Source organism: Pelodiscus sinensis, chromosome 2 (genome assembly GCF_052426305.1).
Source record: "Pelodiscus sinensis isolate ZL-2025 chromosome 2, ASM5242630v1, whole genome shotgun sequence".
Classification (NCBI taxonomy): domain Eukaryota; kingdom Metazoa; phylum Chordata; order Testudines; family Trionychidae; genus Pelodiscus; species Pelodiscus sinensis.
In genome coordinates this window covers 173825174-173842956 of record NC_143053.1, presented here as the reverse complement: position 1 = coordinate 173842956, position 17783 = coordinate 173825174, and the positions used below count along the sequence as shown (strand labels likewise).

General features: G+C 43.9%; 1 protein-coding gene across 6 annotated transcripts in view; it reads left to right on the top strand.

The window, feature by feature from the left end:
* BBS9 (Bardet-Biedl syndrome 9) overlaps positions 1-17783 on the top strand; it is a 511458-nt gene that overhangs the window by 128588 nt on the left and 365087 nt on the right. For all 6 annotated transcript variants that reach the window (XM_075921761.2, XM_089776553.1, XM_089776552.1 and 3 more), the window contains 2 exons: positions 11551-11604; positions 17248-17347. In XM_075921761.2, coding sequence (XP_075777876.2) covers positions 11551-11604; positions 17248-17347 — 154 coding nt within the window. The remainder of the gene's footprint in view (positions 1-11550; positions 11605-17247; positions 17348-17783) is intronic.

Sequence of the window (17783 nt, the reverse complement as noted above, 5' to 3'; positions counted from 1 at the left end):
CTCAGCTGTGAAGACAGAAGTAAAGAAATCATTTAGTTTTCCCCCAATGACTTTATCACTTTATCAACTTTGAGTGCTCCTCAAACATCCAGGAGCCCCATTGGTTGTTTAGCAGGCTTCCTGCTTCTGAAGTACTTAAACAACATTTTGCTATAACTTTTTGAGTTTTTGGCTAGCTGTTCTTCAAACTCCTTTTTGGCTCTTCTTATTATATTTTTACATTTAATGTGACAGTTTATGGTCCTTTCTATTTTCCTCACTAGGATTTAACTTCCACTTTTTAAACAATGCCTTTTAATCTCTCACCACTCCTTTTATTTGGTTGTTGAGCCACGGTAGCGCTTTTTTGGTTCTTTTACTGTGTTTTTTAATTTAGGGTATACATTTAAGTTGGGCCTCTATTATGCTGTCTTTGAAAAGTTTCCATGCAGTTTGCAGGGATTTTACTTTTGTCACTGTACTTTTTAATTTCTGTTTAACTAACCTCCTCATTTTTGTGTAGTTCCCCTTTCTGAAAATAAAGGACACTGGACACCAGTGTTCGACTGGTGAGGTGTTTTTCCCACCATAGGGATGTTACATTTTATTACATTATGGTCACTATTTCCAAGTGGTCCAGTTATATTTGGACCTGATCCTGCGCCCCACTTAGGACTAAATCAAGAATTGCCTCTCTTCTCATGGGGGTCCAGAACCAGCTGCTCTAAGAAGCAGTCATTTAAGGTATCAAGAAATTTAATCTCTGCATCCCGTTCTGAAGTGACGTGTACCCAGTAAGTGTGCTAATCTCCCTTGGCATTTCATAGTCACTAACGGCATCCTGGTCAGGTAGTCAAGAATATATCCCTACTGCTATATTCTTATTATTTGAGCATGAAATTACTACCCATAGGGATTCTAGGGAACATTTTGGTTCATTTAAGATTTTTACTTTGACTCCACATTTTCTTTCACATATAGTGCCACTCCCTCACCAGCATGACCTGGTCTGTCCTTCCGATGTATTTTGTACTCTGGTATGACTATGTCCCATTGATTGTCCTCATTTCACCAAGTTTCATGATGCCTATTATATCAATATTGTCCTTTAAAATGAGGCACTCTAGTTCACCCATCTTATTATTTAGACTTCTAGCATTTGTACATAAGCACTTTAAAAATGTGTTACTTTTTGTCTGCCATTTCCTGATGTGTTGGACTCTTTTTCATTTGACTGTTTCTCATCTGATCTGAACCATACTTTATCATCTTCCTTCCTCTCCTCCTTGCTAGAACATAGTGAATCTCTGTTAATAGACCCTTCCTTAAGAGATATCTCTGTCTGATCCATGTTCTCCTCCGCACCTGTGAGCTTTCCCTCAGCCCTTAATTTAAAAACTGTTCTACAACCTTTTTAATGTTAAGTGCCAGCATTCCATTTTGGCTTAGGTGAAGCCCATCCTTCCTGTATAGTGCCCTTTTTCCAAAGTTTCCCTAGTTCCTAATATATCTAACTCCTCCTCTCTACACCATCGTCTCATCCATGCAGTGATACTCTGAAGTTCTGCTTGCATACCTAGCCCTGCGTGTGGAACTGGAAGCATCTCAGAGAACACACCACAAAGGTCCTGGATTTCAATCTCTTTCCTAGAAGCCTAAATTTGGCCTGCAGAACCTCTTTCTTACCCCTCCGTATGTCATTGGTACCTACATATACCATGATCACTGGCTCCTCCCAGCACCACACATAAATCTGTCTAGATGTATTGAGAGATCCGCAACTTTTGCACCTGGCAGGCAAGTCACCATACAGTTCTCCTGGTTCTTCTTTGAGTGATGTCCCCATGGGTGCTCCACTGAAGGTGTCGGGCTCGTCCCGGCACCGCAAACCGGAGAGTTTTTGCCAGCAGTAGCCCCCTCCGGAGGACCGCGCATGCACAGAAGTGCCTCGCGCCGTTCGCGCTCTTTTCTGCGTTGAGCGGTCCGACGCGCCAGTTCTTCCTAACTGTCCACGGTCACAGACGGAGTTAGAACATGCTCCTCCTTTTCTGAGGAGAATTAAGATTATTATTATTACTAGTTCTATTCCCAGTTAGCCCCTTCCCTGTATTATTAGCTTTATCTAGTTAGTGAGTTAGTTGTTAAAAAAAAAAAGAGTTAAAAGTTAAAGTTAAAGTTAGAATTAACAGCCTTCCTAGGTCTCTACCGACCGGCCCCTCTAGTGTCTCCATCATGCCCGGATTTCCGGGCTTCAAGAAGTGTGCCTCTTGCGCCGACCCTATGCCTGCCTCGGACGGCCACTCCCGCTGCATCCGCTGTCTGGGAGAAGGCCATATCCCACAAAACTGCAGTCACTGCTCGAAGCTGACCGCTTGGGCTAGGCGTGACAGAGAAATGCGCCTGAAGATGTTGCTTTTTAATAAGGTGCTCCAACCCCTGTCAACTGAGCAACGGGAGGCTTCAGTCCCACGTAAGTCTCGGGACGGAAAAAGCTCCGCTCCCTCTAGGAGCGTAAGTGCAGGAGAAGCACAGAGTTCATCGGGTTTCCCTCCCAGACAGGGAGTGGATAAGGCACCTAAAGCCCACAGTACATCGGTGCCTAGTCCCGTGCTTTCCGTACCACCGGCACCAGCAGTGCGCCCGGAGTTGGCACCGTCATCTACGGCAGCGAGCCTCCATGCGGCACCGCTTGCCACCACGGCGCCGTGGCACCGGGGCCTCGACCGGCACCGTTGAAGCACCTGCCGGCGAGGGTGGAGTCGGCACCGACGGGCGGCACCGTGCCATCAGCTAAAACGGCACCGATAGCCAGCCCGGTGCCGAGAGATCAGGAGGCTCGCCGATCCGACCAAGCGCCGAGAAAGCAATCGGCGTCGAGACCAGCCCGGCCTCATTCAAAGAGTGGGGAGCAACCCATACGCCAGAGCGAACACCAGCACAGCTCTGTCGCACCAACCTCTGCGGAACCGGCTCCCGTGGCCCAACAAATTGGTGCATCAGGAGAGGATACGGCACCTCCATCCCCAACCTCGGTGCCAAGGTCGCCACACCTCTTAGGGGATGTATCCGATTCTGTCTCGATCATATTGGTCCAGGGCAGCCCAGTCTCAATGGCTCCTCCACCTAAGAGTATTCCAACTAAGGCACAGAGGAAAACACACCACGTCTGTACACCTTCCTCCAGCCCGGGCAGAGCAGTCTTCTCTCCTGAGCCTCCTCTCTCACCTCGTCACAGGGGACGACATTACTGCAGTCATTCTCCCTCTCAGCACTACCGGCAATCCTCGAGACGGTCCCTCTCACCTCGCTACCGCTACTCATACTATTCGAGGTCTCCATCTCACTATTCCTGTCGCTCACGATCACCCTCCCGCGTGTATTATCACCATCGCAGGAGCGCCACCTCACGTTCACCTGTCTACTCGCACCACGATTATCACCACCGGCGAGACACCTCGCACTATCGTGACCGCTCACGCTCTCCCACATGGCTCTCACAACCCTCACCTCCGCAAGAGCGTCGATCATATTCACCACAGCCAGAAACCAAAGACTCCATCCCACTGGTGCAGCGCCCTCCGACTCCCACCGGTGACGCTTCACATGGAGGCGCTCCTCAATCCTCGGTAACAGACCAATAACCTACAGGTTCCCCGACGGACCTCTCCTCCTCTTCCCCAGATGATGCGGTTTTTAACGATGAGCCCTCTCTGGTGAATGATTATAAACAATTTCATGAGCTTTTTAAAAGGGTCGCCTATTCCCAGAATCTACATGCTTCGGAAGCACCCCAGAAGCAGCACGCGCTCTTTAGGAATCTTCAACAATCCAGCAAATCAAAGCTGGCCCTTCCTTTCGATGTGGCAGTCCTCGAAATCTCCAACGACATCTGGCAGACGCCAGCATCCGCGCCTCCTACAAACAAGCGCACGGATAGGAAATACTTTATTGATGCAAAGGATGCGGAATTTCTTTTCACCCATCCCGCCCCCAACTCTATTGTCGTTGAGGCTGCCCAACAAAAGGCGAAGTCTACACAATCTAGAAATTTTGCGGCGGACAAGGAAGCGAAGCGTCTGGACCTCCTCGGCAGGAAGGTCTATTTGTCTGCTACGGCCACCCTGAGAATGGCCAACTACTCCGCCCAGCTCGCTAACCACAACTTCGACAACTACTCTTAAGTTGGCTCTCCTCATACATCATTTACCAGAGTCCAACAGAGAGGTACTAAAATCCATCGTGCAGGAGGGCTACACAGCGGCCCGCACCGCACTCCAGATCTCTCTCGATATTGCTGATTCCGCTTCCCGCACTACGGCGACGTCTATCGTCATGCGACGTGCCTCTTGGCTATACCTGGTATCCGTGCCCAAAGACCTACAACCCAAGGTGGAGGACCTTCCCTTTGACCGTGTCTCATTGTTCGCACAGAACACCGATCAAGTGTTCCATTCGGGAAAGGATTCCCGAACTACGTTGAGAACCCTTGGCATGTATACCCCGCCTTTCAGATGCAAGAGAGCTTGGCCCTACAACAGGCAGAGGCCCTCCTCCTCCTATACTGCCCAACGCTTTAGACCATACGAGCAACACAGGCAGAGGCAGCGCCCTCAGTGACGGCGCCAACAACCCAATAAGGCACACAACCAACAACAACCTCGACAGCAGGTTTGACGCCCTTGTCGAGGGACTGCGCGCCATACCCTTGTTGGAACCCTACCCGCAGGTAACCAAGTTATTCCAGTACCGCCTGAGGCCCTACTACCGCTGTTGGTTTGCCATCACCACGGACCGTTGGGTCAGGGAGATAGTCACTTCCGGCCTCGCCATCCCCTTCACCATCCTCCCCCCCTCCAACCCTCCATCCCCGTCCCTTTTCAGGGACCCCTCTCATGACCTTCTACTGCGCCAGGAGGTCACGCGCCTACTTACTACCGGGGCAGTGGAGGAGGTTCATTCCGACTTCAGAGGCAAAGGCTTCTACTCCCGGTACTTTCTCACGCGAAAGAAGTCCGGCGGTTGGAGACCAATTTTAGACCTTCGTGGCCTCAACCGCTACCTACGGAAGCAAAAATTCAAAATGGTTACTCTGGGTTCCATCATACCATCACTACATCAAGGGGATAGATTCGCGTCCCTCGATCTCCAAGACGCGTACTTTCATATCTCCATCCATCCGGTACACAGGAGATTTCTACGTTTTACCCTAGGCACCGACCACTACCAATATGCTGTACTTCCTTTCAGTCTTTCTGCGGCTCCCAGGGTATTCTCAAAGACCCTAGCAGTTGTAGCCGCATACCTCTGATGCACTGGCATCACCATCTTTCCCTATCTCGACGATTGTCTACTCAGGGCCCCTTCTATGCAACAGATCGGAACCGCAGTTACCATCGCGAGAGACATCTTCGAAGCTCTAGGACTGGTAATCAACCTACCAAAATCGTCTCTGATTCCGTCCCAGTCCATCGAGTTCATTGGGGACAGGATAGACTCTATAACCGCCAGGGCGTACTTACCCACGGACAGGGCCCACGCCATCTGAGACCTAGTGAATGTCCTGCGCACCGCTCCGGCGGTCTCGTTCCTCACGTGCCTGTAGTTATTAGGTCACATGGCTTCTACGACGTACGTCGTCGCACATTCGCGTCTCCGCATGCGGTGTCTGCACCACTGGCTCCAGATGGTATACACTCCCGGCATCACCGATATACACAAGTTGACATCCATCCCCGCTCGCGTCAAAGACTCACTGACGTGGTGGCTCGATCCGACCAAGGTGCTTGTGGGTGTCCCATTTCGCGCTCCAGCTCCATCTCTACAAATTACCACCAACGCATCCCTCGTGGGCTGGGATGCTCACATGCTACAACATCAGGTCCAAGGTCTATGGTCTTACAAAGAAGCCCTACTCTACATAAACTTTCTGGAGCTCAGAGCAGTTTTCAATGCATGCCATCACTTTGTTCATCACATCCAAGGTGCCTCAGTATAGATTCTTACGGACAACATCTGCACCGTATACTATATCAATCGCCAGGGCGGAGCCAGATCCAGAACCCTGTGTGCAGAATCAATACGCCTTTGGAACTGGGCGATTCGCCACGGCATCACGCTCAAAGCTGCTTACCTACCGGGCAAGAACAATACCATTGCGGACACACTGAGCAGATCTTTCCACTCCCAACACAAATGAGAGCTCCTCGACGAGGTAGTCCGTGGCCTCTTCCAACTATGGGGCCACCCGCAAGTGGACCTCTTTGTCACTCGAGACAACAAGAAATGCCGTTCTTACTGCTCGAGGGCTGGCATAGACAGCGGATCGATAGGAGATGCCTTTCTGCTTCATTGGGAGAAGTACCGTCTTCTATACGCCTTTCCCCCAATTCCCCTCATTCCTCGGGTGATAGAGAAGATACTGGCGGACGCAGCAACAGTAATCCTGGTGGCTCCCTTCTGGCCCCATCAGACTTGGCTGCCGCAACTTATGCACATGTCGATGTCTCAGCCGCTCCTGCTCCCGCAGTGGCCCAACCTCCTCTCGCAGCAGCACAGCACCCTTCTCCACCTCAGTGTCAACCGGCTGCACCTAACAGCGTGGCTCCTGACTGGCTCCAAGGACCGGAATTAACCTGTTCCCAAGCAGTCAGAGAAGTCCTCATACAAAGCAGGCGCCAATCCACCAGGAGATCTTACCTCTACAAGTGGCGACGCTTTCAGACGTGGTGCCACTCACAGGACACGGACCCTTGAAGGGCACCTATACAATCCATCCTGGACTATATGCTCTACTTACGCTCACAGAGCTTGGCGATAACTTCACTTAAGGTTCATTTGGCTGCAACCTCAGCCTTCCGTTCTCCCGTAGACGGATCTTCTGTCTTTGCACATCCACTAGCGAAGAGGTTCATGAAGGGAATTACCAACCTTTACCCAACATATAGGCCCACTCCTGAGCCCTGGGACCTTGCCTTGGTGTTGGACACTCTTACTCGGCCACCATTTGAACCGCTGGCAACTTGTGACATGCAGACTCTCACCACTAAGGTCACCTTTCTCCTGGCAATCACGTCGGCTCGCCGCGTTTCTGAACTCGCAGCACTTTCCGCCGATCCTCCGTATACGTTATTCACCCAACAGGGGGTCACATTACGCTGTCACCCAGCCTTCTTGCCAAAAGTCAATTCACCATTCTACATCAACGAGCCCATGGTTTTTCCCATTTTCTTTCCGAAACCACACGCTAACCCCGAGAAGGCACGCTGGCACACACTAGACATCAGGAGAGCGCTTGCATTCTACTTGGACAGAACGCGCTCTTTTTGAAAGTCCTCACGCCTACTACTATCCCTGGCAACCCTCTCTAAAGGCCAACAGATCTCCTTGCAGCGCATCTCCTCACATATTGTGAATTGCATCACTCGCTGTTACACCATCTGCGGCAGACCCCTGCCCTGTAGACCAAAAGCATACTCGACCAGGAGCATGTCTACTTGGTCATCTTCGTCCACGTTTGCTAGGCATTACGCCCTGGATCGCTTCAGGGCTACAGACATAGCAGTCACTCAAGCAGTTCTCTCTTCTGTGCACAGATAATTCCGAAGCATGGCGTCTCTGTTTGGGCTACTGCTTCCTACTCACCTTCAGTGGAGCACCCACGGGGATATCACTCGAAGAAGAAGAAATTGTTACTCACCTTGTTCTTCGAGATGTGTGTCCCCGTGGGTGCTCCACGACCCGCCCTCCTCCCTGCTTCGGAACTCTTATGTTTGTATCTTACAGATGTTCCGGCTAGGAGGAACTGGCGCGTCGGACCGCTCAACTCAGAAAAGAGTGCGAACGGCGCGAGGCACTTCTGCGCATGCGCGGTCCTCCGGAGGGTGCTACTGCTGGCAAAAACTCTCCAGTTTGCGGCGCCGGGACGAGCCCGACACGTTCAGTGGAGCACCCACGGGGACACACATCTTGAAGAACAGATGTTACTGCACAAGGTGAGTAACAATTTCTTATCACAAACCCAGCTGTCTATATTTCGAATGATTGAATCCCCTGTTGCTAACACCTGCCTTTTCCTAATGACTGTAGTTCTCTCCTCTGGAGAGGTATCCTTAGTGCAAGAGGATACCACAATATCATCTGAAAGGAGGGTTCCTACTATGGGGTGGTTACCCTCTGCTCCAGCTGAATATTCTCCTTCCCTGAACCTTTCACCCTCCTTAACAGCACACAGGCTGTCTGACTGGAAGTGGGACAGTTCTACAGTGTCCGGGAAAGCCTCATCTACCTACCTCTCTGCCTTTCTTAGGTCCTCCAATTCAGGCACCCTGGCCTCCAAAACCCGTTTGTGGTGTCTGAGGACCAGGAGCTCTTTGCATGGAATGTACACATACACACCTGCCCATAGGGGAGGTAATCATACTTGTACATTGGGTACAATAAACAGAATGGCCCCCACTCTGCTGCAGGGCTTCTGCCTGCATTCTCTCCTACAGATAATTAGATTATTGATAGTTTTTTTTTAAATTTAAATCAGGTAGTTTAGAGTTTAGTTTAGTTTAAAAGTTTTAAAGAATGCTAAGTGTACCTAGCTCCCTTTAAACTCCCTTACAAAACTCCTTTTAACTGCTCCCGTTCTCTAAGCTCCCAAGTTGCTTACTAAGAGCTTTATATAGCCCTGGCCTTCCTGATAGTCATACCCCCTCGTTAAGGCTTGACCAATGAATAGAGGGTTCTAGATTTCAAATCGTTGTTACGAAGCTCATAGCTTCCAATTCCCAGCCTCAGCACATGTTCCTTCATGGTGTGTTTGCCCATTTAAGCATAATCCAGATAGGAAGTGTATCCTAGACCATTTTTGTAATATAGTGACAATTCAGGGGATAGAACATGACTGCCAACATTTTAGTAATTTTTGGTTACTTTGTAATTAATAAAAGTATGCAGTGATTTTGTTTTTAAATTCTTTTTTTGCCATTTCACTTACATTAGGTTATTGTATTTCCAATCTTCAAGAGTTCATGAGGCTAGGTGCAAATTCTGCTTGCCTCCCTTTTATTGCAAGAAACTTTAAAAAGCCTTCTTGTTACTAGTCTAATAAGAAAAGCGAATAAATAAATATGATTTGCCCCAGACAAGAGGCCAAGTATAATTTTGAAAGGCTGTCTTTGTAATACCAATTTGAATAGTATTTCAAGTTGCTTGTAGTCATGATACACTGGTTATTTGGGTTGCATTCTTTTGTAGCTTGAATTGATACTTTTTTATGTTGAATTACAGATGGTAAGAATCATGGATAGGCTTTGAGGAGTGGTATTTATGTGAAGAAACTGAATATGTTCATGTGTCAACAAGCCTTTTTGGTTGTAGAGGGATTGATTACACAGGGTCTGCACTAATGTATATGGATCCTTATTGAATAAAATAGTACTAGTAAATTGTATCTGCATTCCCACAGATATGAATAAGGCATTGAAGAATATTGCCAAATATAACTATTCACTTATTTTTTATAATTAGAAAATGGGGGGAGAGAAAGGAAAACAGAACTTTTCATTTTGGCAAGTTTCCCAGTTTGTTTTATACACTCTGTCTTATATAGCATACAACCCCCAAAAATATAGTTAAAACCATGTTACATGCATGACATACTAATATGTTTGCTTGTGTAACTGACAGAGATCTTACTGTATTTGATGCAAAGATCTCAATACATTGCAAAATGCTTTGGTTAATAGTTCTAATTAGTGTGGTTCTCTGTCTTAACCCTTAAAAACGGGATGAAACTGAGTAAAATAAAATTTTAAGGTGAGTTTCTTGAATTATTTCCCGGTGTTGAGCTCTGTTACAGTATGTTAATAGTCTGAAGAGAAACTTTTAGTAATCTATAGAGAAACACTAGAAATCCCATTATGTGGATCATTTGAAACTGTACTGTGCAAAGCATTCGCAGATACCTGTAGGGAGTGATCCTGCTTTGGCAGAGAGATTGGCAAGGTGGACTGGTGGGCCTTTGCCGCTTTACGTTCTGGGATGCTGCAGTGTAGTTTAAAATATACAGAAAGAAATCGGTCATTTTGTATTGTAGTTGTGTTCCAGGTTACTGAAATCTCTTATGTCCAGTCTTACTTTTTGCACTAAAATTTAATATATAAACCTTTTGGAACATGAACAATGCTATGCCAAACAGCTGTTAACTAGCCATTTCTGGCCATGAATTGCTTTAAAAGTGTTTACTGGGATTTCTTGCTACAGTATTTGCAAAATATAAATGGAATTGTATGTTAATACTTTACTTTCATTTAAAAGTATAACTGTCATCTTTATAAAAGTTGTTTTATTGTTTGTTAGATAAGCAATTTACCTTTAGTTTCTTTGTCTTAGCAGTTGTCCATAGGAAAGATTTATTAGTGCAAAAAAGGACAAAAGTCTGTCAGCCTGATCTTGCCTAGTTGTGATGATAACCTTGCAGCTTTGTAATTCCTTAGGTCAATAGTAAATTGTCCTGTTGTTGCACTGATAAATTAATTCTTGTGGATGTAAACTGATCTGCTTCAACCATCTCCTTCAAAGAGAGCTATGATATTGAGCATGGATCTGGAGGCAATTATATGTATAATTTCACATGAGGAAAAAGATTTCATGGTGTTTCTTACTGTATAATACATGGGATGGAAATGCAATAAGGAACTAATGGGAAGGAAAAATTGGAAACATATCGAAGTCCAGCACCTTTTGAATCCTTGCATCCAGAGGGATCCCTACTACTTTTTTTTGGAATTCTGAACATGCACTAAGGACACTGTTAGTGAATCCTAATGCTTAGGATGGGGAGGGAAGGAGGATAGGACAGTAGCAAACAGTGTATCTTGTGTATGCTAGCAGAAAGCATTGTTTTATTTAATCTTTGACCACAGAAAGGTATAATCTCTTGTAATATATACTGGTATAATTACCTTTTAGCATAGTTTAGTTTTGTAGGGATTTGTGTGTGTGTAAAAATACCCTACTGTATGTCAAGCTAATTATTGATGTGGACATGATGGTTTATATAAATAGAAATAAGCAGCACAATAAAAAAGCCTCCCACTCTCTATTTCGGTCTTTTATGTACAGGACATATACAGTATGCTTTTTGATTATAAGATTGCGTATGGTAATTATGCATTATATACTATGGTGTGGATGTGTATACTATATGAAAGTTGCCTCTCCTCACTGAATAACACAAGGAGTTCCCACAATTTGAATAAATCACAGTAGAAGGGTCCAGGCCAGACAAAACAGTTTCAAATATTCAATTATATATATGAAGTATATTGGCTTTTATATACAAAATGCTCATAACCATTGCTTATTCTTTTTGTGGGCGGTTTTAAACAGAATTTTGTCTTTTCTAAAGAAGGGGCCCAGAAATCTATTTTGTGTATTTCAATCTGTCATCAGAGTGATAAGTTCTTTACAGTTAACTCTCTATTTAGCTAGTTGGTGGTGGGAGGATAATATTGCATTCATTGTATTCACTCATTCATGTGTGATACTGCATTTGCTCCGTTTTCATTTTTTTCTTCACAGCAAGCCATTGACAGTGAGGTGAGAGCAGAGGCAGTTCCTTCAGTCACAGTAAAGGTATTGTGCATAGCTCGAACTGTATCACTTAATAGCAACAAAATTCAGCAAACTTTTCACATTTGTTATCCCTTTTACGTATGTAATACAAATGAGAATTGAGTTTGAAGTGCCATATATATTTACAATTCTGTTTCCTTTTTGGTGTGCAAAGGGAACTTTTCCTAATTTCCTGCCAAAAATTTAGAGTGATTAGGAAATATTATGTACAGTCTGTCTGTTTTAAAGGAAAAGTCAGATAAAAGATATGTAATGACTATGGGGTGAAAAGTAGTAGTTTTTAAATTTTTCATAGTGGATGCCTGACAGTGTACTCTGTAGTTAAGAATCTAAAAGTCTTCCTGTTGCAGCCCTGTTTTTGTGTAGAACTTCTAAGAAATATTCACCTTTGCACAGAGAAAACATTTCAGTTCAAAAGGTGAATTTTTTTAGAAAGGTTGAGCCAAATCTCTCTGAATGTCTTTTTAGTTACGAAAGAATGAAAATAAATAAATTTGTTTATTTTGCAAAAACTTGTTCTCATAAATTTATTTACAGTTGCAACACAAATAGTTCAGAATTTTAATCGGAAACAACATGGTCAGAGTCCTAAATGAAAATTAATGCTTGTGCCTAGTTTTGAAGAAAAGATTTGTGTGTGTGCATATGCATACAATTATATAATATAGAATATATTTCTTCTGAGCATGAAACAAAATTGGTAGTACAGTAATTTAACTTCCAAACCTGCCACAGTAACTTCTAAAATTTATTAACAGAGCAAAATGAAGGCTTTGCTTTCTCTTATCTCTGCCCATTCTTTCTCTCTTCAGACTGAAAAACAGGGACTGATGGGAATACATCATAGTCTGGATTCTGATATCTTACTCTGTTTAAGTAGCACCATATGCCATATGTAGGTGATTTTTTTATAGAACAAGAAACTACGAGAAAAGGTTATTAGAATCTGAGTCCACATAAAGGAGATGTTAAGCATCTCATTAAAAACACACACAATGAAATTCTCAATTGAACTGTCTTAATATCAACAAGAGGAGAAAATAGAAGATGATCAAATAAGCCACCATTTCCACAAAATTTTATGGTCTCAGTGATTTCGGTTGAAATAATCTGTAATTTCTAAATATTCATAAAAATAAATTGTTTCTATTTTGCTCCCTCCTCCATATGGGGCTCTGCTATTGACTCTGGCATAGCCAGGATTTCACTCACAATCATGGCAGTCTAAACTGTAAGAAAACTGTCTCCATCCAACCACCAGTATTAGTGGTAGAACTGGCCCTTCTCCACTTCTAGTCATGCACACTAAAGTGTGCACATCAAAGTGTAATTCGGGCTATTTAAATTCTCACATTGTTGGCCACAAGCAATTCTTTTCTCTCTCTCTCTCTCTCTCTCTCTCTTTCTCTCTCTCTCTCACACACACACACACACACACACACACACACACACACACACACACACACACACACACACCAACTCACCCCACAAAATTATTTGAAAAGAGTTGTTACTGTGGTATTTGTGTCCACTACAAATACAGAAATAAACAGTTGTTGCTCACAACTGGTACAGCTAATCCAACACTGAATAGATTGCTATATTGTCTGTGTTTAGCACCACTTGCTATTGCTTAGTGCTATAGACAATAATAGGGAATATCTTTTGTGTAGTCAAACTCTTTTACACAGCAAAATCAGAAAAAGTGCGGAAACACAGAAGTAAGGTTCCTAAATACATTGCTCATGAGTCATTCTTTCTCTTCTTGTTTCTCTGGCCAAATGTGTACTCTAACAGGATATTATTTATAAGTTGTTGACAAGTTACCATTAACTCTAGATGCTTAACTTCTGTATTATTGGACTTAAACTGCTGTAATGTTAATTTTGAGTTAGCATAGTTTTAAAAATTTAATTTGTGCAGTCCTCTCCTTGCCCTGGACCAAAGCCAGCAGGTGGGAGGTGTGGCCCTTCTTGCCTCAGGCCAGAATTGGCGGGTGAGACATGTGGCACCCCTTGCCATGGGACAGCTCCCCCTTGCCCTGGGAGAAGACAGCAGGCAGGATATACGGCCCTGCCCTGCCTTGTCCCGGGCCAAAGCTGGCTGGTGGGCGGGCGGGATGTGCAGTCCCTCATGTGTCCATCCCAGGGAGAAGCCCTGCTTTCTGGCTTGCCCAGCCTGGGAGAAGCCAGTGGGTGGCCTATATGGGGCTCTGCCCTCCCACATGGCCTGTCCCCTGTCTCCATGTGCCAGCCCCAGGGAGAAGTTGGATGATGGCCTGTACACCTCTTACCCTCTGTCCCCCCACCCTCCAGGCCATCCTGCCCCAGGGAGAAGTCACTGTCTGCCTTTCCTTCCCTTCCTTTCCTTCAGTCTCTCTCACCACAGCAGCTTGGGGCCAGGTGAGAAACACCTCTCCATGGCTCCAGCAGGCTCAGCTGGGTGAGGGGTGCATGTCCCCTGGCTGGGACGGGTCCAGGTTTGTCTGCCCCCTGTGCTCCCCGGCCAGAGTGAGGAATGTAGTAAACTGTGCACTTTCCCCTTGCTCCCTGACAATGGGGAACAGCCAGTAACGTGCCCTGATGAATTGGGGTGGAGGAGGGAAGGGAGCTTCAGTTCCCTTCCTCCGTCCTTCTGTATGTTATACTACTAGAGCCACCAATATGTATAACACGGCAGGTTGGCTGCAGTGTGAATAAGAATAATAGTTAATGGATTTTAATTCTTCCAAGTGAGTAAGATTGTGGCTGTTCTGATTATAACTATGGTGTAGGGAACAGGAATCCCTCTTCCCTCCTCCTCCCCCCCCAAAAAATATACTTTTTTTTTTACTAGTCATAAACAAGGATTATATTTAATTCTGAAAAAAGTCACTGGCTCAGCAGAAAAAGCTTATAAAATTAGTTGCTTATAAAAATAGGTAGTGGGCAAAATCCTCACCATGGCTTCAGTTCCCTTTATGCCATCAAAAAACGTCCATAGAAGCTTAAAGGAGTCCTAAAGGCTCCTTCAGGTGGGAAAAGATTCTCAAGGTGCACGCTGAAAGATTAACAATATTTTGTTACCCAGTGTCTTGGGTAAACCTTATAGAATTAAGATGAACTTCACAGAATTAAGCTAGATCTTATTGAATTAGGGTTAATACTGTTTAGGTCCATTCTATTAAAAGTACTGCTCTTTGTGTTGTGGATTTGTATGTATCTTTTCTAGGAAGGGGATTTTAATGTGCTTCCACATGATCAGTCCTTTGAAGCCCTCCTCCCTAACCTTGGAGAGGGGTGTGTGTATAAATTAGTTAAAACTGATTTATCCAGGAATCAACAACCCTCCCCCCAAATTTTTTTGGATAAATAACCCAGTTTAAAATGATCTCAGGTCCTTCTTGCTTATTCAGCGAATGGCCATGACCACTGATGCACAGTGACTCCCAATGCTTAGCATTGGGTTGGAAGGGCTGGGCCTTGTGAAGCCCCATCAAACTGGGTGCTTGTTCTGGGATGAAGCTATGATGGATTTACAACCCCAGTAATTCCCATGGATGGGAATTTGAAGACTGCTCCAGAATCTATTTTAGGATGGGTGAATTTTGGTAAGCTTATTGGAAATCACGTAGGTTCTTTTATTGTTTTTAATGTTTACTCTGCAGCCACTTTTTTGCCTTAAGAATAAAATAGGCATCTATAGAAGTGACTGTGTGATATTTATAACTGTTGACAACCACACTGCTATCAGTCTATGTAGAGATCTTTAGGATGTTGTGAAAAATTTGTTTTTAATAGATTGTTTTAGGAGGTGGTCTGTTTTTTTGGGGGGGAATGGGAGTGGTGGTGGAATGTAGAGATGTAAGTGACTAGTCAGCTATCTGCTAAGCAAATGCTTATCAGGTAGTCGAGTAGGAATTCGACTAGTCACTCCTCCTCCCCACTTGCTTTGCCTGTCAGAGAGGGGCAGAGAGAAATTTTCAATGGTTTAGCTAAAACACTTTTAAAAACTGTTTTGATAGAAAAGTTTCAAATTTTGGGTGTAGACAAGGCCTCACATTGTCCATGCTTAGTAATGTTTGTACTGTTCATACAAAAAACAAAGTTTGCCCCATGCTTGGAAGTGCAAGCCTCAATTAAACAGAGTTGCAGAGGGCAGAGTTAATGTCTTTGCTGGTATTTAATTCAATTTCTGAGACTGAGGATGAAAGGGAATGTTAGAGGAAATAGTGACACCTAAATTCAGTGGGAAGTCATTGGTCAGTGTCGTGCTTATAAAACAAATATCTTTGCAAATACCTTGTTTTTACACAAGATAAGGTGGGTGAGGCAATATCTTATTGGATAACCATTTTTGTTTAGAGACAAGCTACATAGAGCTTTTCTTCACTTTTTGGGTAAGAGCCTCTATTGTGCTGCTAATATACAGTGAGAATTCACAACCCAGATATGGGGGACTAAGTTACAACAACTTCTTCAGGCAGTCTAACAGGCTGCAACTCTAACAAGAATCCCTGAAGTGTTGTACGAAGTTGCCTCAGAGAGGTAGAAAGGTGGGGGAGCACAGCCAGTGCTGGGGGGAGCCGGCTTAAAAGCCGGGAATCCACTGTGTATCTCCCTTTGAAATATACAAGAGCTGCAGGGTGGCTCATGTACATTTCAAAGGGGGAGAGACAGGGAACCTGCTATGTCTCTCCTTTTGAAATACACAAGAGTCGCGGGTGCCTCCTGTACATTTCAAAAGGAGAGGAGCAGCGGGATAGGGAGTGTTCCCCTTATGGACTAACTGAATAGGGGATGGAAATGCCAAAGACTACTCGCTTAGCTGATTAATGAAATTTAGCTTCCCTACCGGAATGTCCTTATTTTTCCGAGAAAAAAGGTAAAAATGTTTTTTCATATGATAACTATCATGAAGGTGCAATTAATAAATTTAAAAATCAGAAAAAATACGAGTTTTATTTTTATCAGTGGATTTTATCTGTGACCTTTTCTTTTGAATTATATTGGTATGGTTGCTTAAAATGTGTAGGGTTCTCCCAGTCTGAATCTCTACATTATATATAATAAAGGTATGTTATATGTGTGTGTTAGGAGTAAAGCAACACTAGAAAATACTGTGTTTGCACAGTAGATTCTATCATTGTCATATCATATTTCATGATTTGATGATCACTGAGCATAATTAGCTGCTGAACAGAGTCCTTCTGGTGAAAGAAAAGTATAGTGTAACACCTTATTTAAATTTCCCTACATTTTTACTGTTTATATTGACTGTTGCCATTATTATACATTAAAAAAAATCCAAACAAGATAGATATTTGCAAAATAGAAAACAAATCTAACATATTGCAATTGAATATGATAAAATAGTCTTGACTGAATATTAACAAGGAATTTTGATAAGCTGTCTCAGTTTTTTTTCTCCTTAGCTGTCAAGGCCTACCATTACTTTTTCACAGAATGTTCTTAGCTATTAGTTATAGTGGAATTGTGTAAGTGCAAATAATCACTGAATTTGGTATTCTTAAATGTTATTGCTGAACTGTTCTGTACTGGAGTTTCAAGTGAATTTTGCCATTTATCCTGGTTTTAATTTAAGTCATAGGTGGATTAATGTGTGTCTGTGTATCAATACCTTTTTATTTTCAACTTGCTACAGATCACACTACAGAGCAGATTGGCTGTGCAGAAAACAAAATTATCTATATGTGTACAACCTCCTTTAGCATTGACCCGTGATCAGTTCATCTTTGATTTAGGTAAATTCTTTTACTATTACAAAGTATTATACTGTATTGCTTTTTCTGGGAATGTTTCAGCTTTATTCTAAGAGTTACTTAGACTGTCTAAGTATACGTGCACCAAGCTTAATTTTTTACATGTTAATAATGGAGATTAGAGTCCATTTAAAAAAAAAAGAAAGAAACTGTAGTGGTAGTCAAAAAACCCTAGCAGACTCTTAGAGTGTATACAGAAACCAAAAGATAGAAAATAATGTTCAAATTACTATACATTCAAACAGTGTAATGGTACATCCTCCCCTGTAAAACTGCATCTGGTACTGGTCAATCTACTTCAAAAAGGATGTGGTATTATGGTTACTGTGCCTGTACAAAGAGCTTCTGCTGAGCCACAAGGGAGAATTTTTTTGCCCAGTCAGACATAAACTTCATACTTAGCAGTGCCCACTCTACC